This window comes from Taeniopygia guttata, chromosome 33 (genome assembly GCF_048771995.1).
Source record: "Taeniopygia guttata chromosome 33, bTaeGut7.mat, whole genome shotgun sequence".
In the NCBI taxonomy this organism is placed as follows: Eukaryota; Metazoa; Chordata; class Aves; order Passeriformes; family Estrildidae; genus Taeniopygia; species Taeniopygia guttata.
In genome coordinates, this window is record NC_133058.1 from 776704 (window position 1) to 804578 (window position 27875).

At 50.9% G+C, this 27875-nt stretch overlaps 2 protein-coding genes and 1 long non-coding RNA gene across 11 annotated transcripts; 1 reads left to right on the plus strand and 2 right to left on the minus strand.

Moving 5' to 3' along the window:
• Positions 1-1532, plus strand: LOC121468608 (uncharacterized). 4 transcript variants are annotated; one of them, XR_012052466.1, is made up of 7 exons: positions 1-98; positions 151-356; positions 397-459; positions 574-613; positions 954-1036; positions 1097-1209; positions 1386-1532. It is a non-coding gene; the product is annotated as an uncharacterized lncRNA (long non-coding RNA). The 4 variants fall into 4 exon arrangements; XR_012052467.1 differs by lacking the exons at positions 1-98; positions 151-356; positions 397-459; positions 574-613 and adding an exon at positions 1334-1354 and having other exon boundaries at positions 780-1036; positions 1396-1532; XR_012052465.1 differs by lacking the exons at positions 1-98; positions 151-356; positions 397-459; positions 574-613 and having other exon boundaries at positions 780-1036.
• Positions 1385-13216, minus strand: TMEM147 (transmembrane protein 147). The gene is given in 8 exon segments (XM_072920740.1): positions 1385-1541; positions 2562-2622; positions 2625-2682; positions 4927-5011; positions 8281-8417; positions 12193-12258; positions 12669-12738; positions 12975-13216. Coding segments are annotated over 8 exon segments (675 nt in total). The 5' UTR covers positions 13052-13216; the 3' UTR covers positions 1385-1420.
• A 1097-nt stretch (positions 13217-14313) lies between these two features.
• On the minus strand, positions 14314-26690 carry LSR (lipolysis stimulated lipoprotein receptor). Of its 6 annotated transcripts, none has more exons than XM_072920804.1 (10): positions 26567-26690; positions 24986-25251; positions 24576-24624; positions 23550-23669; positions 22283-22330; positions 20925-21071; positions 19389-19469; positions 19183-19233; positions 17128-17217; positions 14314-14586 (listed from the first exon to the last, which is right to left on the minus strand). In XM_072920804.1, exons 1-10 carry the CDS (start codon positions 26601-26603, stop codon positions 14414-14416), a joined length of 1062 nt encoding a protein of 353 aa, XP_072776905.1. In that variant the 5' UTR covers positions 26604-26690; the 3' UTR covers positions 14314-14413. The 6 variants fall into 6 exon arrangements, 5 of the variants coding, with proteins under 5 accessions (XP_072776905.1, XP_072776907.1, XP_072776904.1 ...); XR_012052482.1 differs by lacking the exon at positions 24576-24624 and adding an exon at positions 15598-15823 and having other exon boundaries at positions 14450-14586; positions 24937-25251; XM_072920806.1 differs by lacking the exon at positions 22283-22330.
• Positions 26691-27875: the final 1185 nt, after the last annotated feature.

Sequence of the window (27875 nt, forward strand, 5' to 3'; positions counted from 1 at the left end):
TCCAGGTGTGCCCAGGTGTGTCCAGGTGCCTCAGGGGGGTGGCAGGATGGACATGGGCACACCTGGCACCCCAATAATGGCACAGGTGACCCCTCCAGGTGTGTCCATGTTCATCCATCTTTATCCAGGTGTGCTCCAGGTGTGCTCCAGGTGTGCCCAGGTGTGCCCAGGAGGGGCACGGGCACGCCTGGCACCCCCAGAACCACACAGGTGACTCCTCCAGGTGTGTCCAGGTGTGCCCAGGAGGAGTGTGGGCACACCTGGCACCCCCATAATGGCACAGGTGACTCCTCCAGGTGTGTCCATCTTTATCCAGGTGTGCCCAGGTGTGCCCAGGTGTGCCCAGGTGCGCCCAGGTGCGCCCAGGTGTGCCCAGGTGCCTCAGGGGGGCGGCAGGAGGGGCATGGGCACAACTGGCACCCCAATAATGGCACAGGTGACTCCTCCAGGTGTATCCAGGTGTGCTCAGGTGTGCTCAGGTGTGCTCCAGGTGCGCCCAGCTGTGCCCAGGTGTGCCCAGGAGGGTCACGGGCACACCTGGCACCCCAATAATGACACAGGTGACTCCTCCAGGTGTATCCATCTTTATCCAGGTGTGCCCAGGTGTGCCCAGGTGTGTCCAGGTGTGCCCATGAGGGACATGGGCACACCTGGCACCCCAATAATGGCACAGGTGACCCCTCCAGGTGTTTCCATCTTTATCCAGGTGTATCCAGGTGTGCCCAGGTGTGCTCCAGGTGTGCTCCAGGTGTGCCCAGGTGTGCCCAGGTGCACTCAGGGGGGCGTCAGGAGGGGCACGGGCACACCTGGCACCCCCATAATGGCACAGGTGACTCCTCCAGGTGTATCCATCTTTATCCAGGTGTATCCAGGTGTGCCCAGGTGTGCCCAGGTGTGCTCCAGGTGTGCCCAGGTGTGCCCAGGTGTGTCCAGGTGTGCCCAGGTGTGCTCAGGTGCGCCCAGGTGCCTCAGGGGGGCGGCAGGAGGGGCACGGGCACACCTGGCACCCCCATAATGGCACAGGTGACTCCTCCAGGTGTGTCCATCTTTATCCAGGTGTATCCATATTTATCCAGGTGTGCCCAGGTGCACCCAGGTGTGTCCAGGTGTGCCCAGGTGCCTCAGGGGGGCGGCAGGAGGGGCACGGGCACACCTGGCACCCCCAGAACCGCACAGGTGAGTCCTCCAGGTGTATCCATCTTTATCCAGGTGTGCTCCAGGAGTGCCCAGGTGTATCCAGGTGTGCCCAGGTGTGCCAAGGAGGAGTGTGGGCACACCTGGCACCCCCAGAACCGCACAGGTGACTCCTCCAGGTGTGCCCAGGTGTGCCCAGGTGTGCCCAGGTGTGCTCCAGGTGTGCCCAGGTGTGCTCCAGGTGTGCCCAGGTGTGCCCAGGTGTGCCCAGGTGCGCCCAGGTGCCTCAGGGGGGCGGCAGGAGGGGCACCAGCAGCCGCAGCGCCCCCAGCCCCAGCGCGGCGGCGCCCAGCGCCCGCAGCCCCAGCGCCCCCCAGGGGCCGAGCCCCAGCGCCTGCCCCGCCCACCTGCGGGAGGAGACAAAGGGGCGTGGCCTCAGCTCACCTGAGCCACGCCCTCACCTGGATGTCCCACCCCCCCCCCCCAGTTCGGGAATTTTAGGAAAAAAATTTGGGGAAAAACGGGCAAAAAATGGGGATTTTAGGGAGGAAAATGGGGATTTTGGGGGGTTTTTTGGGGAAAAAACGCGGCACAAAGGAATTCCGGAAAAAAAACAAAATTTGGGAATTTTGGGAAAAAAATTCGGGAAAAATTGGGTGAAAAAGGAGGAAAAACGGGCAAAAAAGGGCCAAGAATGGGGATTTTAGGGAGGAAAATGGGGATTTTGGGGAGTTTTTGGGGAAAAAACTGTGGCAATCAGGAATTCCTGAAAAAAAACAAAATTTGGGAATTTTAGGAAAAAATTTGGGGGAAAAACGAGGAAAAACGGGCAAAAAACGGGGAAAAACGGGCAAAAAATGGGGATTTTATGGAGGAAAATGGGGATTTTGGGGAAATTTTTTGGGAAAAAACCACGGCACGCAGGAATTCCGGAAAAAAACCAAAATTTGGGAATTTTAGGAAAAAATTTGGGGGAAAAATGAGGAAAAATGGGGAAAAACGGGTAAAAAATGGGGATTTTAAGGAGGAAAATGGGGATTTTGGGGGTTTTTTTTGGAATTTTGGGGGGATTAAAACCATTAATTAACCCATTCATCAACTAGTTAATTAATTACCTAACCAGGAACTCCTCCCCATCATTAATTAACTAATTACCCCTTTAGAAACCCCTCCCCCACCATTAATTAACCCATTAACTAATTACCCCATCAGCAACCCCTCTCCGTGACTAATGAACCCATTAATTAGCATTAATTAATGAGTTAATTACCCAATCAGGAAGCTCTTGTAGGCCCCTCCCCCACCATTACCCAATCAGGAACCCCTCATAGTCCCGATCATTAAATAATTAATCCCTTAATTAGCCTTCCCCCGTCGCTAATCACCACTAATTAACGCTAATTAGCGCTAATTAATGAGCTAATTACCCAATCAGGAAGCCCTCGTAGGCCGCAGCCGCCAGGAGCCCCCCCAGGGGCAGCCGAAGGGGGGGGGGAGGTCGTGGCGCCCCGAGGCCCAGAGGAGGGCGGCCGCCGCCACCGTGCGCACCTGCACCAGTAAAAACCAGTATAAACCAGTTAGAACCAGTATAAACCAGTATAAACCAGTATAGACCAGTATGGACCAGTTTAAACCAGTATAACCCCATAGAAACCTGCACAAACCCATCAAACCAGTATAAACCAGTATAAACCAGTAACCCACTGCTGCCACCGTGCACATCTGGACCAGTATAAACCAGTATAAACCAGTTAGAACCAGTATAGACCAGTATGGACCAGTATAACCCCATAGAAATCAGTATAACCCCATAGAAACCTGCACAAACCCATAAAACCAGTATAAACCAGTATAAACCAGTAACCCACCGCCGCCACCGTGCGCACCTGGACCAGTACAAACCAGTATAAACCAGTTAGAACCAGTATAGACCAGTATGGACCAGTATAAGCCCATAGAAACCAGTATAACCTCAAAGAAACCAGTAAAAACCCATAAAACCAGTATAAACCAGTACAAACCAGTAACCCACCGCCGCCACCGTGCGCACCTGGACCAGTTAGAACCAGTATAAACCAGTTAGAACCAGTATAAACCAGTATGGACCAGTATGGACCAGTTTAAACCAGTATAACCCCATAGAAACCTGCACAAACCCATAAAACCAGTATAAACCAGTATAAACCAGTAACCCACTGCCGCCACCGTGCGCACCTGGACCAGTAAAAACCAGTATAAACCAGTTAGAACCAGTATAGACCAGTATGGACCAGTATAAGCCCATAGAAACCAGTATAACCTCAAAGAAACCAGTAAAAACCCATAAAACCAGTATAAACCAGTATAAACCAGTAACCCAACGCGGCCACCGTGCGCACCTGGACCAGTATAAACCAGTATAAACCAGTTAGAACCAGTATAAACCAGTACAGACCAGTACGGACCAGTATGGACCAGTATAACCCCATAGAAACCTGCACAAACCCATCAAACCAGTATAAACCAGTATAAACCAGTATAAACCAGTAACCCACCGCCGCCACTGTGCGCACCTGGACCAGTAAAAACCAGTATAAACCAGTTAGAACCAGTATAGACCAGTATAAACCAGTATGGACCAGTTTAAACCAGTATAACCCCTTAGAAACCTGCACAAACCCATCAAACCAGTAAAAACCAGTATAAACCAGTTAGAACCAGTATAAACCAGTGCTCCCAGTCCCTCCCAGTATAAACCAGTGACCCCAAATCCCCTCCCAGTATAAACCAGTGACCCCAAATTGCATCCCACTATAAACCAGTATAAACCAGTGACCCCCAATCCCCTCCCAGTATAAACCAGTGACCCCCAATCCCCTCCCAGTATAAACCAGTGACCCCAAATCCCCTCCCAGTATAAACCAGTGACCCCCAAACCCCTCCCAGTATAAACCAGTGACCCCCAATCCCCTCCCAGTATAAACCAGTGACCCCCAATCCCCTCCCAGTATAAACCAGTGACCCCCAATCCCCTCCCAGTATAAACCAGTATAAACCAGTGACCCCAAATCCCGTCCCAGTGCCCTCCCAGTGCCCTCCCAGTATAAACCAGTACAAACCAGTGACCCCAAATCCCCTCCCAGTACAAACCAGTAACCCCAAATCCCCTCCCAGTATAAACCAGTGACCCCAAATCCCCTCCCAGTATAAACCAGTGACCCCAAATCCCGTCCCAGTGCCCTCCCAGTGCCCTCCCAGTGCCCTCCCAGTATAAACCAGTACAAACCAGTGACCCCCAATCCCCTCCCAGTATAAACCAGTGACCCCAAATCCCCTCCCAGTACAAACCAGTGACCCCCAATCCCCTCCCAGTATAAACCAGTGACCCCCAAACCCCCTCCCAGTTTGTCCCAGTATAAACCAGTGACCCCAAATCCCCTCCCAGTATAAACCAGTATAAACCAGTATAAACCAGTGACCCCAAATCCCCTCCCAGTCCCTCCCAGTATAAACCAGTGACCCCCAAATCCCCTCCCAGTATAAACCAGTGACCCCAAATCCCCTCCCAGTATAAACCAGTGACCCCAAATCCCCTCCCAGTATAAACCAGTGACCCCAAATCCCCTCCCAGTATAAACCAGTAACCCCAAATCCCCTCCCAGTACAAACCAGTGACCCCAAATCCCCTCCCAGTGCCCTCCCAGTATAAACCAGTGACCCCAAATCCCGTCCCAGTATAAACCAGTGACCCCCAATCCCCTCCCAGTGCCCTCCCAGTATAAACCAGTACAAACCAGTCTGTCCCAGTCTCACCAGGCTGATGTTGGAGTCCAGCCCCATCTGGAGGTGCCGCCAGTCGAACTCCACCCCCCGCGCCCCCACCCAGAGCGGGACACACCTGGGCAGGTGAGGGGCGGGGTCAGATTCCCAAAATTCCCAAAATTCCCAAAATTCCATCCCAAAAATTCCCAAAATTCCCAAAAATCCAAAAATTCCCAAAAAATTCACCCCCAAAATCCCCAAAATTTAACCCAAATTCACCCCAAAATCCCCCCCCAAAACACACCTGGGCAGGTGAGGGGCGGGGTCAGATTCCCAAAATTCCCAAAATTCCATCCCAAAAATCCCCAAAATTCCCAAAATCCCAAAAAATTCACCCCAAAATCTCCACAATTTAACCCAAATTCACCCCAAAAGTGCCAATAATTCACCCCAAAATCCCCCCCCAAACGCACCTGGGCAGGTGAGGGGCGGGGTCAGAGTCCCAAAATTCCCAAAATTCCCAAAATTTCATCCCACAAATTCCCAAAAATCCAAAAATTCCAAAAATATTCACCCCCAAAATCCCCAAAATTTAACCCGAATTCACCCCAAAAATGCCAAAAATTCACCCCAAAATCCCCCCCCAAACGCACCTGGGCAGGTGAGGGGCGGGGTCAGATTCCCAAAATTCCATCCCAAAAATTCCCAAAATCCCCAAAAATCCAAAAATTCCCAAAATCCCCAAAAAATCCCAAAATTACCAAAATATTCACCCCCAAAATCCCCAAAATTTAACCCAAATTCATCCCAAAATTCACCCCAAAATCTCCGCCCTAAACGCACCTGGGCAGGTGAGGGGAGGGTCAGATTCCCAAAATTCCCAAAATTCCATCCCAAAAATTCCCAAAATCCCAAAAAATCCAAAAACTCCCAAAAATTCACCCCAAAATCTCCAAAATTTAACCCAAATTCATCCCAAAATTCACCCCAAAATCCCCCCCCAAAACGCACCTGGGCAGGTGAGGGGCGGGGTCAGAGTCCCGAAATTCCCAAAATTCCATCCCAAAAATTCCCAAAAATTCACAAAATATTCACCCCCAAAATCCCCAAAATTTAACCCAAATTCACCCCAGTTTCTCCCCAAAATTACCAAATTTTCCCCCAAAAATTCACCCCAGAAATTCCAAATTTCCCCCAAAATTCCAGAATTTCCCCAAAAAAATTCCTGAATTTCTCCCAAAATTCCCAACAAATCCCCAGAAATTCCCCAAATCCCCCAAAATAGCTCAAAAAGTCCCCGAAAATACCCAAATTTCCTCAAAATTCCCGAATTTCCCTCCAAATCCTCTTAAAACTCACAAATATTCCCTAAAACCCCCCAAAAATGCCAAAAAAAAAACCCCAAAAAATCCCAATAAATCCCCCCAAAAAATCCCAATAAAAATCCCCAAAATCCCCATTTTTCCTTCCCAAACCCACCCTAAACCTCCCAAAACATCCAATAAACCCCCAAAATTCCCGAATTTCCCCCAAAATTCCCAAATAAATCCCAAAATTCCCAAATAAATCCCAAAGCTCCCAACAAATCCCAAAAAATAGGCAAAAAATCGCCCAAAAATCCCAATAAAATAAAAAAAAAATCCCCCAAATTTCCCCCAAAATTCCCGAAAATCCCCGAATTTCGCCCAAAATTGCCCAAAATCCCCAAATAAATCCCAAAATTCCTAAATAAATCTTGAAACTCTCAACAAATCCCCCAAAATAGGCAAAAAATCGCCCAGAAACCCCAATAAAATCCAAAAAAATCCCCCAAATTTATCCCAAAACCCCCCAAAAATCCCCAAAATCCTCGAATTTTGCCCAAAATTATCCAAAACTCCCATATGAATCCCAAAATGCCCAAATAATTCCCAAAATTCCCAAATAAATCCCGAAGCTCCCAACAAATCCCAAAAAATAGGCAAAAAAATCGCCCAGAAACCCCAATAAAATAAAATAAAAAATCCCCCAAATTTGTCCCAAAACCCCCCAAAATTCCCGAAAATCCCCGAATTTTGCCCAAAATTATCCAAAATTCCCCCCAAAATTCCCAAATAAATCCCAAAGCTCCCAACAAATCCCAAAAAAAACCCCTAAAAAATCGCCCAGAAACGCCCAAAAATCACAATAAAATCCAAATAAAATCCCCCAAATTTATCCCAAAACCCCCTAAAATTCCCAAAAATCCCCGAATTTCACCCAAAATTCCCGAATTTTCCCCAAACTTCCCAAAAAATTCCCAAAATTCCCAAATAAATCCCAAAGCTCCCAACAAATCCCAAAAAATAGGCAAAAAAATCGCCCAGAAACCCCAATAAAATAAAATAAAAAATCCCCCAAATTTGTCCCAAAACCCCCTAAAATTCCCAAAAATCCCCGAATTTTGCCCGAATTTTCCCCAAAATTACCCCCAAAATTCCCAAATAAATCCCAAAATTCCCAAATAAATCCCGAAGCTCTCAACAAATCCCAAAAAAATAGGCAAAAAATCGCCGAGAAAGGCACAAAAATCCCAATAAAATCCCAATAAAATCCCCCAAATTTATCCCAAAACCCCCTAAAATTCCCAAAAATCCCCGAATTTTGCCCAAAATTCCAAAAAATTTCCCAAAATTCCCTAATAAACACCAAAACCCTCAACAAATCCCAAAAAATAGGTAAAAAATCACCGAGAAATGCCCAAAAATCCCAATAAAATCCCAATAAAATCCCAAAAAAATCCCCCAAAATTCCCAAAAATCCCCAAATTTTCCCCAAAATTACCCAAAATTCCCCCCAAAATTCCCAACTAAATCCCAAAATTCCCAAATAAATCTTGAAACTCCTAACAAATCCCAAAAAATAGGCAAAAAATCACCCAAAAATCCCAATAAAATCCCCCAAATTTATCCCAAAACCCCCTAAAATCCCCAAAATCCTCGAATTTTGTCCAAAATTATCCAAAATTCCCCCCAAAATTCCCGAATAAATCCCAAAATTCCCAAATAATTCCCAAAATTCTGAAATATATACCAAAACTCTCAACAAATCCCAAAAAATAACAAAGAAATCGCCGAGAAACGCCCAAAAATCCCAATAAAATCAAAAAAAAATCCCGCAAAACCCCCTAAAATTCCCAAAAATCCCCGAATCTTCCCCAAAATTACCCAAAATTCCCCAAAATTCCCAAATAAGCACCAAAATTCCCAAATAAATCCCGAAGCTCCCAACTAATCCTAAAAAAATAGGCAAAAAATCGCCGAGAAACGCCCAAAAATCCCAATAAAAACCAAAAAAAAATCCCCCAAATTTCCCCCAAAAATCCCGAAAATCCCCAAATTTCACCCAAATTGCCCAAAAATCCCCGAATTTCCCCCAAATTCCCACCTGGCGGTCAGGAGTTCGGCGCTGGCCCAGCCCAGGGCGGCCACGAGGATCCGCAGCTCCCCCCGACCCCCGCCCCGGCCCAGCGCCAGCTGCAGCCCCCCCAGATCCGCCACGTCCACCGTGGCACGCAGGAATTCCTGGGAAAACGGAAATTTGGGAATTTTAGAGAATTTTAGGAAAAAAAAATGGGAAAAATTGGGGAAAAAACGAGGAAAAACGGTCAAAAAACGGGGAAAAACGGGCAAAAAATGGGGATTTTACAGAGGAAAATGGGGATTTTGGGGGGGGGTTGGGGAAAAAATGTGGAACACAGGAATTCCTGAAAAAGCCAAAATTTGGGAATTTTAGGAAAAAAATTCGGGAAAATTTGGGGAAAAACGGGGGAAAACGGGCAAAAAACGGGCGAAAAACCGGCAAAAAACGGGCAAAAAAACCATGGGGATTTTTGGGGGGATTTTAAACGGATTTTTTTGGAAATTTGGGGAAATTTTGGGAAATCTTGGAAATTTCAGAAAAAATTTTGGGAATTTGGGGGATTTTTGGGAAAAATATTGGGAAAAAACGGGAATTTTGGGGGGATTTTTGGGGGATTTTTGGGGGATTTGGGGACACTGCGACCCCGGCCCAGCGCCAGCTGCAGCCCCCCCAGATCCGCCACGTCCACCGTGGCACGCAGGAATTCCTAAAAAAAACAGAAATTTGGGAATTTTAGGAAAAATTTGGGGAAATTTGGGGAAAAAACAAGGAAAAACGGGAAAAAAAGGGGAAAAAACGGACAAAAAATGGGGATTTTATGGAGGAAAATGGGGATTTTGGGGTTTTTTTGGGAAAAAAAAACGTGGCACACAGGAAATCCTGGAAAAACCAAAATTTGGGAATTTGAGGAAAAAATCTGGGAAAATTTGGGGGAAAATGAGGAAAAACGGGCAAAAAACAGGGAAAAATGGGTAAAAAATGGGGTTTTTAGGGAGGAAAATGGGGATTTTGGAGGGTTTTTTGGGAACAAACTGTGACACGCAGGAATTCCTGGGAAAAACACAAAATTTGGGAATTTTAGAGAATTTTAGGAAAAAAAACGGGAAAAATTGGGGAAAAAATGAGGAAAAACGGTCAAAAACGGGGAAAAACGGCTAAAAAATGGAATTTTTACGGAGGAAAATTGGGATTTTGGGGGTTTTTCTATGGAGAAAAAAATGTGCAATGGAGGAATTCCTAAAAAAGGCAAAAATTTGGGAATTTTAGAGAATTTTAGGAAAAAATATGGGAAAATTTGGGGAAAAAACGGGTAAAAACGGGCAAAAAAATGGGGGAAAACGGGCAAAAAATGGGGATTTTAGGGAGGAAAATGGGGATTTTGTGGGGGTTTTTGGGGAAAAAAAATGTGGAACGGAGGAATTCCTGAAAAAGGCAAAAATTTGGGAATTTTAGAGAATTTTGGGGAAAAAATTGGGGAAATTTGGGGAAAAAATGAGGAAAAACGGGTAAAAAATGGGGATTTTAAGGAGAAAAATGGGGATTTTGGGGGATTTTTTTTGGGAATTTTGGGGGGATTTTCCGGGGGACTCGGGGGAACTTTGGGAATTTCAGGAAAAAATTTGGGATTTTGGGGGATTTGGAGAAAAATTTGGTGAAAAAAAGGGAATTTTAGGGGGATTTAGGGGGATTTTTGGGTGAATTTTTAATTTAATTTTTGGACCATTTTAAGGTCATTTTTGGCTGATTTTGGGTGAATTTTTGGGGCCATTTTTGGGTGAATTTTTGGGCAAATTTTGGGGCCATTTTTGGGTGAAACTTTTTGGACATTTTTTAGCTGAATTTTGGGGGCATTTTTGGGTGAATTTTGGCCATTTTTTGGGTGAATTTTGGGCCAATTTTTGATGGTTTTTAGGTGAGTTTTGGGCCATTTTTGGGTGAATTTTGGGGTGAATTTTGGCCATTTTTTTGGTGAATTTTGGGGCCAATTTTTGGTGATTTTTAGGTGAGTTTTGGGCCATTTTTGGGTGAATTTTGGGCCTTTTTTGGGTGAATTTTGGCCATTTTTTGGGTGAATTTTTGGGCCAATTTTTGATGTTTTTTAGGCAAATTTTGGGCCATTTTTGGGTGAATTTTGGCCATTTTTGGGTGAATTTTGGGCCATTTTTTGGGTGAATTTTTGGGCCAATTTCTGGTGATTTTTGGGCCACTTTTGGGCCATTTTTGGGTGAATTTTGGCCATTTTTTGGGTGAATTTTTGGGTGAATTTTTGATGTTTTTTGGGCGAATTTTGGGCCATTTTCGGGTGAATTTTGGCCATTTTTTGCGCAAATTTTTGGGCAATTTTTTGACGATTTTTAGGTGAGTTTTGGGCCATTTTTGGGGTGAATTTTGGCCACTTTGGGGTGAATTTTTGGGCCAATTTTTGATGATTTTCAGGTGAGTTTTGGGCCATTTTTGGGTGAATTTTTGAGCCATTTTTTGATGATTTTTAGGCGAATTTTGGGCCATTTTTGGGTGAATTTTGGCCATTTTTGGGGTGAATTTTTGGGCGAATTTTTGATGTTTTTTAGGTGAATTTTGGGCCATTTTTGGAGTGAATTTTTGGGTGAATTTTTGATGATTTTTAGGCGAATTTTGGGCCGTTTTTGGGTGAATTTTGGCCATTTTTGGGGTGAATTTTTGGGCCCATTTTTGATGTTTTTTAGGCGAATTTTGGGCCATTTTTGGAGTGAATTTTGGGGCCATTTTTGGGTGAATTTTGGCCATTTTTTGGGTGAATTTTTGGGCGAATTTTTGATGTTTTTTAGGCAAATTTTGGGCCATTTTTGGGTGAATTTTGACCATTTTTTGGGTGAATTTTTGGGCCCATTTTTGATGGTTTTTAGGTGAGTTTTGGGCCATTTTTGGGTGAATTTTGGGGCAATTTTTGGATTAATTTTGGGGCCATTTTTGGGTGAATTTTGGCCATTTTTTGGGTGAATTTTGGGACAATTTTTGGGTGAATTTTTGGGCCATTTTTGGGTGAATTTTTGATGTTTTTTAGGTGACTTTTGGGCCATTTTTGGGTGAATTTTGCCCATTTTTTTGGTGAATTTTTGGACCGATTTTTGATGGTTTTTAGGTGAGTTTTGGGCCATTTTGGGGTGAATTTTGGGGCCATTTTTGGGTGAATTTTTGGACATTTTTTGGGTGAATTTTGGGGCCATTTTTGGATTAATTTTGGGGCCATTTTTAGGTGAATTTTGGCCATTTTTTGGGTGAATTTTGGGGCCATTTTTGGCTGAATTTTGGGGCCATTTTTAAGCGAATTTTGGGGCAATTTTTCGGTGAATTTTGGCCATTTTTGGGGTGAATTTTTGGGCCAATTTTTGATGATTTTTAGGCGAATTTTGGGCCATTTTTGGGTGAATTTTGGGCCATTTTTGGGTGAATTTTGGGGCCATTTTTTGGGTGAATTTTGGCCATTTTTTGGGTGAATTTTTGGGCCAATTTTTGGTGATTTTTAGGTGAATTTTGGGCCATTTTTGGGTGAATTTTGGGTGAATTTTGTCCATTTTTTGGGTGAATTTTTGGGCCAATTTTTGATGTTTTTCAGGTGAGTTTTGGGCCGTTTTTGGGCCAATTTTGGCCATTTTTGGGGTGAATTTTGGCCATTTTTTGGGTGAATTTTTGGGCCAATTTTTGATGTTTTTTAGGTGAGTTTTGGGCCATTTTGGGGTGAATTTTTGGGCCAATTTTTGATGATTTTTGGGCCACTTTTAGGCCATTTTTGGGTGAATTTTGGCCATTTTTGGGGTGAATTTTGGCCGATTTTGGGGTGAATTTTTTGGCAATTTTTTGGTGGTTTTTAGATGAGTTTTGGGCCATTTTTGGGCAGTTTTTAGGTGATTTTTGGGCCATTTTTGGGTGAATTTTGGCCGATTTCGGGTCACTCACCCCCAGCAGGTCGAAGCCGCCCGTGGGTCCCTCCCAGGTGGGGAAAAAAGTGGCCAAAAAAAGCATCTGGGGGGGGGAGGGGCTCCGGTCACACCAGTACAAACCAGTACAAACCAGTACAAACCAGTTAGAGACCAGTACAAACCAGTATGGACCAGTACAGACCAGTATAAACCAGTAACCCCCCCTTAACCCCCTCCCAGTCCCTCCCAGTTCAATTTTGGGGGTTCCCAGTCTCCTCCCAGTATAAACCAGTAACCCCAAACCCTCTCCCAGTATAAACCAGTTCAATTTTTGGGCCTCCCAGTTCCGTCCCAGTTCCCTCCCAGTACAAACCAGTAACCCCAACCCCCCCTTTAACCCTTTCCCAGCCCCTCCCAGTTCATCCCAGTTCAATTTTGGGGGTTCCCAGTTTGGTTTTAGCCGTTCCCAGTCCCTCCCAGTATAAACCAGTAACCCCCAGTCCCCTCCCCCACCTTTCCCAGTTGCACCAGTACGTAGGTGGCTCCGGCCTGGACGCAGCGCCAGAACGCGCTGTACTCGGACCTGCCACCAGTACAAACCAGTATAAACCAGTACAAACCAGTCAGGCCCCAAAACCCTCCCAGTATAAACCAGTACAAACCAGTAACCCCCCAAAACCCCTCCCAGTATCAACCAGCCACCCCAAACCTCCCTTTAACCCTTTCCCAGCCTCCCCCAACCCCCTCCCAGTCCCTCCCAGTCCCTCCCAGTTTGTCCCAGTCTGTCCCAGTTTGTCCCAGTTTGTCCCAGTTCCTCACAGGCCGCTGCACTTGTAGGTGATGAAATAGGGGAAATACGCCAGGGCGAAGCAATTCCCGAAGTGGAAAAGCGTCATGGCCGCTCCGGGGGGTCCCCCCGAGGGGATTTTGGGGCGAATTCCCGAATTTTTGAGGGGAAAAATTTGGGAATTTTTAGGGAATTTTCCGGCGCTTCCGGGTTGGGGCGCCTGGGCCTGGCGGCCGCGGGGGCTGATGGGAAAGCGAGGCGCGCTCACTTCCGGCGGAACTTCCGGGTTCTGGGTGTGGGCGGGGCTAAGGGAGGCCACGCCTACCGGAAGAGGTTGTGGGCAAAATGGCGGCGGGGAAGAGGAAATGGCGGGAAAATTACCAGAAAAGGCGGGAAAATCCCAAAAAATCGCGGGAAATCCAAAAAAATCGTGGGAAATCCCCAAAAAATCGTGGGAAATTCCAAAAAAATCGTGGGAAATTCCCAAAAAATCGTGGGAAATCCCAAAAAATCGTGGGAAATTCCCCAAAAATCGTGGGAAATTCCAAAAAAATCGTGGGGGAAATCCCAAAAAAATTGTGGGAAATTCCCAAAAAATCGTGGGAAATCCAAAAAATTGTGGGAAATCCCAAAAAATCGTGGGGAAATCCCAAAAAAATCGTGGGAAAATCCCAAAAAATCGTGTGGAAATCCCAAAAAATCGTGGGAAATTCAAAAAAATCGTGGGGAAATCCCAAAAAATTCGTGGGAAATTCCCCAAAAATCGTGGGAAATTCCAAAAAAATCGTGGGGAAATTACCAGAAAATTGTAGGAAATCCCAAAAAAATCAGGAAATCCCAAAAAATCATGGGAAATTCACCCGAAATGCCCCAAAATCCCACAAAATTCACCTAAAATTCCACAAAATCCTGAGTAATACCCTCAAATTTCCCAGGAAATTCCAGGAAATTCACCCAAAATGCCCCAAAATCCTGGGAAAAAATCACCCAAAATTCCACAAAATCCTGGGAAATGCAGCAAAAATTCCAGGAAATTCACTCGAAACGCCCCAAAATTCACCCAAAATTCCACAAAATCTCAGGAAATCCACCCAAAATTCCACTAATTCCCCCCAAAATTCCAGGAAAGTCACCAGAAATGCCCCAAAATCCTGTGAAATTCACTTAAAATTCCCCCAAGTTCCCTTAAATTCCACCAAATTCACCTCAAATCCCTGAAAATTCCCCCGAAATCCCAAAATTTTCCCAAAATCCCCCAAAATTCCCTAAAAATTCCCCAAAATTCTCCCCAACCCTCCCCTTTTCTCCCCAGTGACGTCATCGGCTGGTCGATGACGTCACAGGTGCATCGATGACGTCACCAACCCCGAATTTCTCTAAAATCCTTTATTTGGCCCCAAATTTCGGGTGGGGGGAGGGGAAGGGGGAGACCCCACCCCAAAATCTTTAAAAAATTTAAAAAAATTCAAATTTAAGGCACCAAAAAAGCCCAAAAACGAGCGGGGGAGGGGGAAAGTTCCGGAATTTTGGGGGAAATTTGGGGTTTTTTGAGAGTTTTGGGATTTTGGGGGAATTTTGGGGGGATTTTCGGGGATTTTGGGGTCCCGCTCACACCACGAGGCTCTCGCGGCTCAAGGCGTCGTTCTGGGGGGGGAGGGGAAAAAAAAGGGGGTGAGACACGTGGAGACCCCCCCAAAATACCCCAAAATTGCCAAAATTAACAGAAATTATCCCAAAATAGCCAAATTATCCCAAAATACCCCAAAATCCCCAAAAATCCCACCCAGGACCCCCCAAACCTCTCCCAGTCCCCACAAAATTCCCAAATACCCCAAAATTCCCCCCAAAATTCACCCAAAACCCCCCAATTTTTCCCCAAATTCCCCCAAATCCTCCCAAAATTTCGCCAAATTCCGCCAAATCCTCAATTTTTCGCACAAATCCCCCAATTTTTTCCCAAATTTCACCCAAATTCCCCCCAAATCCTCCCGAAATTCCCCAAATTCCCCCCAAATCCTCAATTTTTCGCACAAATCCCCAAAATTTTCCCCAAATTTCACCCAAATTCCCACAGACCTCCTGAAAACTCCCCTGAAAAATCCCAAATCCCAAAATCCCCAAATCCCCCAAAATCTCCCAATTTTCCCCCAAAATCCCCCCAAATCCCCACAAAATCCCCCAAAATCCCCGAATTTCCCCCGAAAACCCCCAAATCCTCCCCAAATCCCCCAAAATCTCCCAATTTTCCCCCAAAATCCCCCTAAATCCTCATAAAATCCCCCAAAATCTCCCAATTTTCCCCCCAAATCCCCCCAAAATCCCCCAAAATCTCTGAAATTTCCCCCAAAATCCCCCCAAAATCCCCCAAAATCTCCGAAATTTCCCCCCAAAATCCCCCCAAATCCCCCCAAAATCTCCCAAAATCTCCCAATTTTCCCACCAAAATCCCCCAAAATTTCCCCAATATCCCCCAAAATCCCCCCAAAATCTCCCAATTTCCCCCCAAAATCTCCAAAATTTCCCCCAAAATCCCCCCAAATCCCCCCAAAATCCCCCAATATCTCCGAAATTTTCCCCAAAATCCCCTCAAATCCCCCCAAATCCCCCCAAATCCCCCAAATCTCCCCAAAATCCCCCAAATTTCCCCTCCCCCACCTTGCGCAGCCGCCGCGGGTTCGGGGGGGGGTCCCGGGGTGGGGGAGGGGGGCTCCACCCCCGGCGGGGGGGGCGGGAGGGGGGGGGAGGGGTCAGGGACCCCCCCCAGCGCCCCTCCCCCACCCCGCGCCCCTCCCCCCCCCCCAAAATCTCAGCCGAGCGCGAGCGGGGGGGGGAGGGGTCCGGGGGGGCTCGTGCAGCGAGGTGACGTCACTGGGGGCGGGGCCTGCAGCGAGGGGGGAGGGGTCAAGGTGGGGGAGGGGCGAGAGCGAGCCCCTCCCCCCTCAGGACCCCCCCCCAAAATTCTGCTGAGGAGACACAAAATCCCCCCAAAATCCCCCCAAAAATCCCCCCCAAAATCCCCTCAAAAACTCTCCAAAAAATCCCTCCAAAAAATCCCCAAAATCCCCAAAAATCCCCCCAAAATCCCCCCAAAAATTCCCAAAAATCCCCCCAAAAATCCCCCAAAAAATCTCACCAAAATCCCCCCAAGATCTCCCCAAAATCCCCCCAAAAAATCCCCAAAATCCCCCAAAAATCCCCCCAAAAATCTCCCCAAAATCCCCCAAAAAAGCCACAAAATCCCCCAAAATCCCTCCAAAAAAATCCCCCCCAAAAATCTCCCCAAAATCCCCCTCAAAAATCCCCAAAATCCCCCCAAAATTCCCCAAAAAGTCCCCCCCAAAAATCCCCCAAAATCCCCCCAAAAATCGCCGAAAATCCCCCCAAAAAAATCCCCAAAATCCCCCAAAAATCCCCCCCAAAAAATCCCCCAAAATCCCCCCCAAAATCTCCTCCAAAAAATCCACAAAATCCCCCCCAAAAATGTCTAAAATCCCCCAAAATCCCCCTAAAAATCTCCTCAAAACCCCCCAAAAATCCCCCCAAAAATCCCCCCAAAATCCCCCCCAAAAATCCCCCAAAAAATCCCCCCAAAAATCCCCAAAATCCCCCAAAAAATCCCCCCCAAAAATCTCCCAACATCTCCCAAAAAATCCACAAACTCCCCCAAAAATCCCCCAAAAAATCCCCAAAAATCCCCCCAAGATCTCCCCAAAATCCCCCAAAAAATCCCCAAAAAATCCCCAAAAAATCCCCCAAAAATCCCCCCCAAAAATCTCCCAAAATCTCCCAAAAAATCCACAAAATCCCCTAAAAAATCCCCCCCAAAAATCTCCCAAAAAATCCCCCCAAGATCTCCCCCAAATCCCCCCAAAATATCCCCAAAATCCCCCCAAAAAATCCCCAAAATCCCCCAAAAAAATCACCCCCAAAAATCCCCCCAAATTTTCCCAGAATCCCCAAAAATCTCTCCAGGACCCCCCAAATCTCCCCCAAAATAATCCCCAAAATCCCCCCAAAAAATCCCCCAAATCCCCCCAAGAAATCCCCCAAATCCCGCAAAAATGCCCCCAAAATCCCCCCAAAAAATCCCCAAAATCCCCCAAATTCTCCTCAAATCCCCCTCAGGAGCCCCCAAATTCCCAAAATTCCCAAAATTCCCAAAATTCCCCCCAAATCCCCCCTCACCTGGGGGCCACTCCCTGGCCCCGCCCCCTCCCCAGGTGTGCAGCTGCTCCTCCAGGTACCGCAGGACGCTGGGGGGGGGTCCCGAGGGGGCTGCGGGAAACCAGTACGGACCAGTATAAACCAGTATAAACCAGTACGGACCAGTATAAACCAGTATAAACCAGTATGAACCAGTATAAACCAGTATAAACCAGTATGAACCAGTATAAACCAGTATAAACCAGTACGGACCAGTATAAACCAGTATAAACCAGTATGAACCAGTATAAACCAGTATAAACCAGTACGGACCAGTATAAACCAGTATAAACCAGTATAAACCAGTATGGACCAGTATAAACCAGTATAAACCAGTACGGACCAGTATAAACCAGTATAAACCAGTATGGACCAGTACGGACCAATATAAACCAGTATAAACCAATATAAACCAGTATAAACCAGTACGGACCAGTATAAACCAGTACGGACCAGTACGGACCAATATAAACCAGTACGGACCAGTATAAACCAGTACAGACAAATATAAACCAATATGGACCAGTATAAACCAGTATGGACCAGTATAACCAGTACGGACCAGTATAAACCAGTACGGACCAGAATAAACCAGTATGGACCAGTAAAAACCAGTATGGACCAGTATAAACCAATATGGACCAGTATAAACCAGTATGGACCTGTATAAACCAGTATGATTGAGTAAAAACCAGTACGGACCAGTATAAACCAGTATGGACCAGTATAAACCAGTATAAACCAGTACGGACCAGTATAAACCAGTACGGACCAGTACGGACCAGTATAAACCAGTATGGACCAGTATAAACCAGTATGGACCAGTATGGACCAGTATAAACCAGTACCGACCAGTATAAACCAGTATGGACCAGTATAAACCAGTATAAACCAGTACGGACCAGTATAAACCAATATGGACAAATATAAACCAGTACGCACCAGTATAAACCAGTATGATTGAGTTAAAACCAGTATAAACCAGTACAGGCCAGTATAAACCAGTAGGGACCAGTATAAACCAGTATAAACCAGTATGGACCAGTACGGACCAGTATAAACCAGTACGGACCAGTATAAACCAGTCCAGACCAGTAAAAACCAGTACAGAACAATATAAACCAGTACAGACCAGTATGGACCAGTATAAACCAGTACAGACCAGTAAAATCCACTATGGACCAGTATAAACCAGTATGGACCAGTAAAAACCAGTATGATTGAGTTAAAACCAGTATAAACCCAGTACAGACCAGTATAAACCAGTATGGACCATTGTAAATCAGTACGGACCAGTATGGGCCAAGAAAAACCAGTGTGGACCAGTAAAAACCAGTATAAACCAGTACAGACCAATAAAACCAGTACAGACCAGTAAAATCCACTATGGACCAGTATAAACCAGTCCAGACCAATAAAAACCAGTACAGAACAGTATAAACCAGTACAGACCAGTATAGACCAGTATAAACCAGTACGGACCAGTATGGAGCAATAAAAACCAGTACGGACCAGTAAAAGCCAGTATAAACCAGTACAGACCAGTATAAACCAGTATGGACCAGTATAAACCAGTATGATTGAGTAAAAACCAGTATAAACCCAGTACAGACCAGTATAAACCAGTACAAACTAGTATGGAGCAATAAAACCAGTCCCTCCCAGTAAAAAACAGTAAAATCCAGTACAGACCAGTATAAACCAGTACGGACCAGTACGGAGCAATAAAAACCAGTGCGGACCAGTAAAAACCAGTATAAACCAGTACGGACCAGTATAAACCAGTACAGACCAGTATAAACCAGTACAGACCAGTACAGACCCAGTTCCCTCCCAGTAACCCCAAACCAGTCCAAACCAGTCCCAAACCAATCCCAAACCAGTCCCAAACCAGTCCCAAACCAGTCCAAAACCATTCCAAACCAGTCCCAAACCATTCCAAACCATTCCCAAACCAGTCCAAACCAGTCCAAACCAGTATAAACCAGTATAAACCAGTATAAACCAGTATAAACCAGTCAATCATCCCCGTCTCACCTGCGCTGTCGCCGTCCCGCAGCAGCGGCACCTGAGAGCTCTGACTGCTGCCTGGGGGGAGGGGCCAGGTGAGCCTCACCTGGGCACACCTGGGCACACCTGGGCGCACCTGGGCACACCCGGGCACACCTGGGCACACCTGGGCACACCTGGGCACACCTGGGCACCCCCGGGCCCCTCCCCCGCCCCGCCCCTCCCCCACTCACCGAGGAGCTGCAGGGGCAGCGCTGGGTGGGGGGAGGGGCTGAAGGTGCCCCCCGAGGTCGCGGCTTTCCCGGCCAGGTAAACTGAGGCAGGGAGGGGGGAAAGGTGGGCACAGGTGAGGTCGGAGCCGACCCCAGGTGTGCCCTGAACCCACCCAGGTGTGCCCAGGTGTGCCCTGAACCCCCCCAGGTGTGCCCGGCATACCCCCAGGTGTGCCCTGAACCCACCCAGGTGTGCCCTGAACCCACCCAGGTGTGCCCAAAACCACCCCCAGGTGTGCCCAGGTGTGCCCAAAACCACCCCCAGGTGTGCCCAGGTGTGCCCAGGTGTGCCCAGGTGTGCCCAAAACCACCCCCAGGTTTGCCCAGGTGTGCCCAGGTGTGCCCAAAACCACCCCCAGGTGTGCCCAGAATACCCCCAGGTATGCCCAGATGTGCCCAGGTGTGCCCAGGTGTGCTCTGAACCCGCCCAGGTGTGCCCGGCATACCCCCAGGTGTGCCCACGTGTACCCAAAACCACCCCCAGGTGTGCCCAGGTGTGCCAAGAATACCCCCAGGTGTGCCCGACATACCCCCAGGTGTGCCCAGGTGTGCCCAGGTGTGCCCAAAACCACCCCCAGGTTTGCCCAGGTGTGCCCAGGTGAGTTCCCAGCTGCCCCCAGGTGCCCCCAGGTGTGTATTTGGCAGTGCCCAGGTGCCCCCAGGTGTGCCCAGGTGTGCCCAGGTGTGCCCAAAACCACCCCCAGGTGCCCCCAGATGTCTGTTTGGCAGTGCCCAGATGCCCCCCGGTGCCCCCAGGTGCCCTCAGGTGCCCCCAGGTGCGCCCAGGTGCCCCCAGGTGCCCCCAGGTGCGCCCAGGTGTGCCCAGGTGCCCCCAGGTGTGCCCAGGTGTGCCCCAGGTGCCCCCAGGTGTATCCCAGGTGTGCCCAGGTGTGCCCAGGTGTGCCCATGTGTGTGTTTGGCAGTGCCCAGGTGCCCCCAGGTGTGCCCCCAGGTGTGCCCAGGTGCTCCCAGGTGTGCCCAGGTGTGTGTTTGGCAGTGCCCAGGTGCCCCCAGGTGTGCCCAGGTGAGTTCCCAGCTGTGCCCAGGTGCCCCCAGGTGTGCCCAGGTGCCCCCAGGTGCCCCCAGGTGTGCCCAGGTGTGTGTTTGGCAGTGCCCAGGTGCCCCCAGGTGTGCCCAGGTGTGCCCAGGTGTGCCCAGGTGTGCCCAGGTGTGCCCAGGTGCGTGTTTGTCAGTGCCCAGGTGCCCCCAAGTGCCCCCAGGTGCCCCCAGGTGAGTTCCCAGGTGCCCCCAGCTGTCCCCAGGTGCCCCCAGGTGCCCCCAGGTGTGCCCAGGTGCCCCCAGGTGTGCCCAGGTGCCCCCAGGTGTGCCCAGGTGAGTTCCCAGGTGCCCCCAGGTGCCCCCAGGTGTGCCCAGGTGAGTTCCCAGGTGTGCCCAGGTGCCCCCAGGTGTGCCCAGGTGCCCCCAGGTGTGCCCAGGTGTGCCCAGGTGTGTGTTTAGCAGTGCCCAGGTGCCCCCAGGTGTGCCCAGGTGACTCACGGGCCTCGGGGCAGCAGCAGGTGCGGGGGCAGCAGGGGCAGCGCAGGTAACAGCAGCAGGTGTGGGGGCAGCACTGGCACCAGCACAGCCCCGCCCCCAGCGCCACCAGCCCCGCCCCCAGCGCCACCAGCACCACGAACAGCCAATCTGCAACCGGCACATTTGCATACATTAGCATACATTTGCATACATTTGCATAAATCCGCATAAAGCATCACAAATCGCCCCAAACCATCGGAAATTGGCCCAAAGTTATCCCAGGTGCCCCCAGGTGTGCCCGGGTGTGCCCAGGTGAGTTCCAAGGGTACCCAGGTGTGCCCCCAGGTGCCTCCAGGTGTGCCCCCAGGTGTGCCCAGACCCCAAAATTTCCTTCAAAATCCACAAAATTTCCTCAATTTCCCCAAAATTTCCCTCAAAATCCCCAAAATTTCCTCAATTTCCCCCCAGTCTTCACCGCTTCTCCCCCAGTTTCACCCCCAGGTGTGCCCAGGTGCCCCCAGGTGTGCCCAGGTGAGTTCCCAGGTGCCCCCAGGTGTGCCCAGGTGAGTTCCCAGGTGCCCCCAGGTGCACTCAGCTGTGCCCAGGTGTGCTCAGGTAAGTGCCCAGGTGTGCCCAGGTGTGCCCAGGTGCCCCCAGGTGCCCCCAGCTGTGCCCCCAGCTGTGCCCAGGTGTGCCCAGGTGTGCCCAGGTAAGTTCCCAGGTGCGCCCAGGTGTGCCCAGGTGTGCCCAGGTGAGTTCCCAGGTGCCCCCAGGTGTGCCCAGGTGAGTTCCCAGGTGTGCCCCAGGTGTGCCCAGGTGTGACCCAGCTGTGCCCAGGTGTGCCCAGCTGTGCCCAGGTGTGCCCAGCTGTGCCCAGGTGAGTTCCCAGGTGCCCCCAGGTGCCCCCAGGTGTGCCCAGGTGTGCCCAGGTCAGTTCCCAGGTGTGCCCAGGTGTGCCCAGGTCAGTTCCCAGGTGTGCCCAGGTGTGCCCAGGTGAGTTCCCAGGTGTGCCCAGGTGCCCCCAGGTGTGCCCAGGTGAGTTCCCAGGTGTCCCCAGGTGTGCCCAGGTGTACCCAGGTGTGCCCAGGTGAGTTCCCAGGTGCCCCCAGGTGTGCCCAGGTCAGTTCCCAGGTGTGCCCAGGTGTGCCCAGGTGAGCTCCCAGCTGTGCCCAGGTGTGCCCAGGTGTGCCCAGGTGTCCCCAGGTGTGCCCAGGTGTGCCCAGGTGTCCCCAGGTGTGCCCAGGTGTGCCCAGGTGCACCCAGGTAAGTTCCCAGGTGCCCCCAGTTGTGCCCAGGTGCCCCCAGGTGCCCCCAGGTGTGCCCAGGTGAGTTCCCAGCTGTGCCCAGGTGTGCCCAGGTGTGCCCAGGTGTGCCCGTACCTGGCAGGGTCCCCTCGGGCAGCAGCCGGGAGCCCTCGGGAAGAGACCCTGGGGGGACACGGGGGGAGGGGCCCAGTGCAGCCCCCGCTGCTCCCAGTATAGACCAGTAACCCCAGCCCAAACCAGTATAGACCAGTATAGACCAGTGCAAACCAGTAACCCCAGCCCCAAACCAGTATAGACCAGTATAGACCAGCCCCAAACCAGTACAGACCAGTATAGACCAATATAGACCAGTACAAACCAGTATAGACCAGTAACCCCAGCCCAAACCAGTATAGACCAGTACAAACCAGTATAGACCAGTATAAACCAGTATAGACCAGTACAAACCAGTAACCTCAACCCAAACCAGTATAAACCAGTAACCCCAACCCTAAACCAGTAACCCCAGTCCCCTCCCAGTATAAACCAGTGACCCCAAATCCCCTCCCAGTATAAACCAGTAACCCCAAATCCCCTCCCAGTACAAACCAGTGACCCCAAATCCCCTCCCAGTACAAACCAGTGACCCCAAATCGCATCCCAGTCCCTCCCAGTTTATCCCAGTACAAACCAGTAACCCCAAATCCCCCCTTAACCCATTCCCAGCCCCTCCCAGTTGGGTCCCAGTCTGTCCCAGTATAAACCAGTAACCCCCAAACCAGTATGAACCAGTAACCCCAACCCTAAACCAGTAACCCCAATCCCCTCCCAGTATAAACCAGTGACCCCCAATCCCCTCCCAGTATAAACCAGTGACCCCAAATCCCCTCCCAGTATAAACCAGTGACCCCAAATCCCCTCCCAGTACAAACCAGTGACCCCAAACCCCTCCCAGTATAAACCAGTGACCCCAAACCCCCTCCCAGTATAAACCAGTGACCCCAAACCCCCTCCCAGTATAAACCAGTGACCCCAAATCCCCTCCCAGTACAAACCAGTGACCCCAAACCCCTCCCAGTATAAACCAGTATAAACCAGTGACCCCAAATCCCCTCCCAGTACAAACCAGTGACCCCAAACCCCTTACAAACCAGTGACCCCCAATCCCCTCTCAGTCCCTTCCCAGTATAAACCAGTGACCCCAAACCCCTTACAAACCAGTGACCCCAAACCCCTCCCAGTATAAACCAGTGACCCCAAATTGCACCCCAGTCCCCTCCCAGGCCCCTCCCAGTTTATCCCAGTATAAACCAGTAACCCCAAACCCCCTTTAACCCTTTCCCAGCCCCTCCCAGTTGGGTCCCAGTATAAACCAGTATAAACCAGTAAGAACCAGTCTCACCCAGCACCACCAGCTCGGCCACGGCCTCGTTGTTGCCCTGCAGGTCGCTGGTCGAGGTCACCGTGCACAGGTAAAGGCCGGAGTCGCCCCAGGCCGCGGGGCCCAGGCTCAGCTCCGCACCTGCCAGGTGTGCCAGGTGTGCCAGGTGTGCCAGGTGTGCCAGGTGTGCCCAAAATATCCCCCAGGTGTGCCCCAGGTATGTCCAGGCGTGCCCCAGGTGTGCCCAGGTGTGCCCCAGATGTGCCAGGTGTGCCAGGTGTGCCACAGGTATCCCCAGGTGTGCCCCTGCCCCTCCCAGGTGTGCCCAGGTGTGCCCCAGGTGTGCCCAGGTGTGCCCCAGGTATGCCCCAGGTGTCCCCAGGTGTGCCCCTGCCCCTCCCAGGTGTGCCCAGGTGTGCCCCAGGTGAGTTCCCAGGTGTGCCCCAGGTGCCCCAGCTGTGCCCCAGGTGTGCCCAGGTGTGCCCCAGGTGTGCCCAGGTGTGCCCCAGGTGTCCCCAGGTGTGCCCCAGGTGTGCCCCAGGTGTGCCAGGTGTGCCCCAGGTGTGCCCAGGTGTGCCCAGTGTGCCCCTGCCCCTCCCAGGTGTGCCCAGGTGTGCCCAGGTGTGCCCAGGTGTGCCAGGTGTGCCCCAGGTGTGCCCAGGTGTGCCAGGTGTGCCCCCAGGTGTGCCCCAGGTGTCCCCAAGTGTGCCCCAGGTGTGTTCCCATGTGTCCCAGGTGTGCCCCAGGTGTGCCCCAGGTCTGCTCAGGTGTGCCCAGGTGTGTCCCTGCCTCCCCAGGTGCCCCCAGGTGTGCCCAGGTGTGCCCCCAGGTATCCCCAGGTGTGCCCAGGTGCCCCCAGGTGTGCCCAGGTGTGCCCCAGGTATCCCTAGGTGTGCCCAGGTGTGTCCCTGCCTCTCCAGGTGTGCCCAGGTGAGTGTCTCCAGGCTGTATCTCCCCCCCAGCTGCCCCCAGGTGTGCCCCAGGTGTGCCCCTGCCCCTCCCAGGTGCCCCCAGGTGTACCCCAGGTGTGCCCCCAGGTGCGCTCACCTCCCTGGATGGTGACGGGCCTGCCCAGGTAGAAGTCTCCCAGGGTCACCTGCCCCCCCAGGTGTCCCCAGGTGCCCCCAGGTGTGCCCCAGGTACCCCCAGGTGTACCCCAGGTGCCCCCAGGTGTACCCCAGGTGTGCCACAGGTATCCCCAGGTGTGCCCCTGACCCTCCCAGGTGTGCCCCTGCCCCTCCCAGGTGTGCCCCAGGTGTGCCCAGGTGTGCCCCAGGTGTGCCCAGGTACCCCCAGGTGTGCCCCAGGTGTGTCCCTGCCTCCCCAGGTGTGCCACAGGTGTGCCACAGGTACCCCCTGGTGTGCCCAGGTGTCCCCAGGTGCCCCCAGGTGCCCCAGGTGCGCTCACCTCCCTGGATGGTGACGGGCCTGCCCAGGTAGAAGTCCCCCAGGGTCACCTGCGTGCCCTGCTTGGTGGCCACGATGCGCACGGTGCGCGCCGAGTCGGGGCAGGCGCCCGCCGCCTCGCCAGGTGAGTCCCAGGTGGCGCCGGGCCCCGCCCAGGTGTCGGGGCAGAAGGATTTGTACTTCCAGGTGACGATGGGCGCGGGGCCAGGTGAGCTCACCTGGAAGTGGCAGCGCAGCAGCACCGGCTGGAAGAGCAGCGCCACCGTGCGGGGCTCGGGCACCGACACCTGCAGCGGCCACACCTGCAGCGGCGCACCTGGGCAGGTGAGATGGGAACAGTCAGGCTGGGACACCTGGGCAGGTGAGACTGACACCCACACCTGTGCCACCTGGGCAGGTGAGACAGGTCACTGACACCCTGTGCCACCTGGGCAGGTGAGACTGACACCTGGGCAGGTGAGACTGACACCTGGGCAGGTGAGACTGACACCTGGGCAGGTGAGACTGGCACCAACACCCTGTGACACTGAGACAGGCACAGTCAGCCTGTGCCACCTGTACAGGTGAGACAGGTCACTGACACCTGCAGTGCCACCTGGGCAGGTGAGACTGACACCAACACCCTGGGACACCTGGGCAGGTGAGATGGGCACGGTCAGACTGGGACACCTGGGCAGGTGAGATGGACACATGGTCAGGTGAGACTGACACCTGGTCAGGTGTGACTGACACCTGGGCAGGTGAGACTGACACTGACACCTGTGCCACCTGGGCAGGTGAGACTGGCACCAACACCCTGTGACACCTGGGCAGGTGAGATGGGCACAGTCAGGTGAGACTGACACTGACACCTGGGCAGGTGAGATGGGCACGGTCAGCCTGTGCCACCTGGGCAGGTGAGACAGACACCAACACCTGCAGTGACACCTGGACAGGTGAGTTGGGGTCAGTAACACCTGCCCAGGTGAGTTGGGGTCAGTGACACCTGCCCAGGTGAGATGGGGTCAGTGTCACCGTGTGTCACCTGCCCAGGTGAGATGGGGTCAGTGACACCTGAACGGGGTCACTGTCACCCAAGGTCACCTGCCCAGGTGAGATGGGGTCAGTCACACCTGCCCAGGTGAGATGGGGTCACTGTCACCCAGTGTCACCTGCCCAGGTGAGTTGGGGTCAGGGTCACCTGCCCAGGTGAGTTGGGGTCAGTGTCACCTGCCCAGGTGAGTTGGGGTCAATGACACCTGCCCAGCCCTTCAATTGCCCCATTAATTACCCCCCGAACCCCAGTAATTACCCCCCCATTAACCCCCAGCCCCTTAATTACCCCCCGAACCCCCTTAATTATCCCCCGAACCCCATTAATTACCCCCCGGACCCCCTTAATTACCCCCCGAACCCCCTTAATTACCCCCCGAACCCCATTAATTATGACTCGAACCTCCATTAATTACCCCCCGAACCCCATTAATTACCCCAAACCCCCTTAATTACCCCCCGGACCCAATTAATTACCCCCCAAACCCCATTAATTACCCCCAAACCCCCTTAATTACCCCCCGGACCCCATTAATTGCCCCCCCAATTAAGGCCCAGCCCCGTTAATTAACGCAATTAATGAACCGCCCCTCGCCCACCGAGCAGCGCCAGCAGCGCCCCCAGCGCCGCCGCCATCTTGGACCGGACAGGTGTGGGCGGGGCCTGAGGGGGCGGGGCCGGCGCACCTGGACACGCCCACTTCCGGCTCAGGCCACGCCCACCGCTGGGCGAGCGGGAGAATTTGGGGAAATTTTGGGGAAAATTGGGGAAATTTGGGGAAATTTGGGGGGAAATTGGGAAATATTGGGGAAATTTGGGGGAATTGAGGAAAATTGGGGGAAATTGGGGAAATTGGGGGGAAATTAGGGAAAATTAGGAGAAAACTGAGGAGAAATTGGGGGAAATTGGGGAAAATTTGGGGGAATTGGGGAAAATTTGGGGAAATTGGGGAAAATTTGGGGTGAAATTGGGGAAAATTTGGGGAAATTGGGGAAAATTTGGGGGAAATTTGGGGGGAAATTTGAGGTGAAATTTGGGGGGAAAATTTGGGGTGAAATTGGGGAAAATCGGGGGAAATTGGGGAAAAATTATGGGGAAATTTGGGTTGAAATTAGGGAAAATTTGGGGTGAAATTTGGGGTGAAATTGGGGAAAATTTGGGGTGAAATTAGAGAAAATCGGGGGGAAATCGGGGGAAATTTGGGGAAATTGGGGAAAATTGGGGGGAAATCAGGGAAAATCTGGGGAAAATTTGGGGGGAAATTTGGGGGGAAATTCGGAGGAAATTGGGGAAAATTTGAGGGGAAATTTGGGGGAAATTGGGGAAAATTTGGGGAAATTGGGGAAAATTGGGGGGAATTGGGGAAAATTTGGGGGGAAATTTGGGGTGAAATTGGGGAAAATTTGGGGTGAAATTGGGGAAAATTGGGGAAAATTTGGGGTGAAATTGGAGAAAATCGAGGGGAAATCGGGGGAAATTTGGGGAAATTGGGGAAAATTGGGGGGAAATCAGGGAAAATCTGGGGAAAATTTGGGGGGAAATTTGGGGGGAAATTTGGTGTGAAATTGGGGAAAATTTGGGGGGAAATTTGGGGTGAAATTGGGGAAAATTTGGGGAAATTGGGGAAAAATTTGGGGGAAATTTGGGGTGAAATTGGGGAAAATTTGGGGTGAAATCGGGGAAAATTTGGGGTGAAATTGGGGAAAATCGGGGGGAAATCGGGGAAAATCGGGGGAAAATCAGGGGGAAATTTGGGAAAATTGGGGAAAATCGGGGGAAATTTGGGGAAGTTTGGGGGAATTTGGGGTAAAAAGGGGAGAAATTGGGAAAATTTGGGGAAATTCGGGGTAAAATTGGGAATAAATGGGGGAAAAACGGGGAAAAATGGGAAAAGGAGGAAAATCCCGA

Bases quoted from the DNA above. Each gene is read 5' to 3' on its own strand.
- LSR (XM_072920804.1), bottom strand. From the start codon at position 26,603: ATGGCGGCGGCGCTGGGGGCGCTGCTGGCGCTGCTCG. The intron at 23,670-24,575 runs GTGAGCGCACCT...CACACCTGGCAG, and splicing joins GCCCGTCACCATCCAGGGAG to GTGCGGAGCTGAGCCTGGGC. The intron at 17,218-19,182 runs GTGAGACGGGGA...GGTTTCCCGCAG, and splicing joins GCGGGACGGCGACAGCGCAG to CCCCCTCGGGACCCCCCCCC.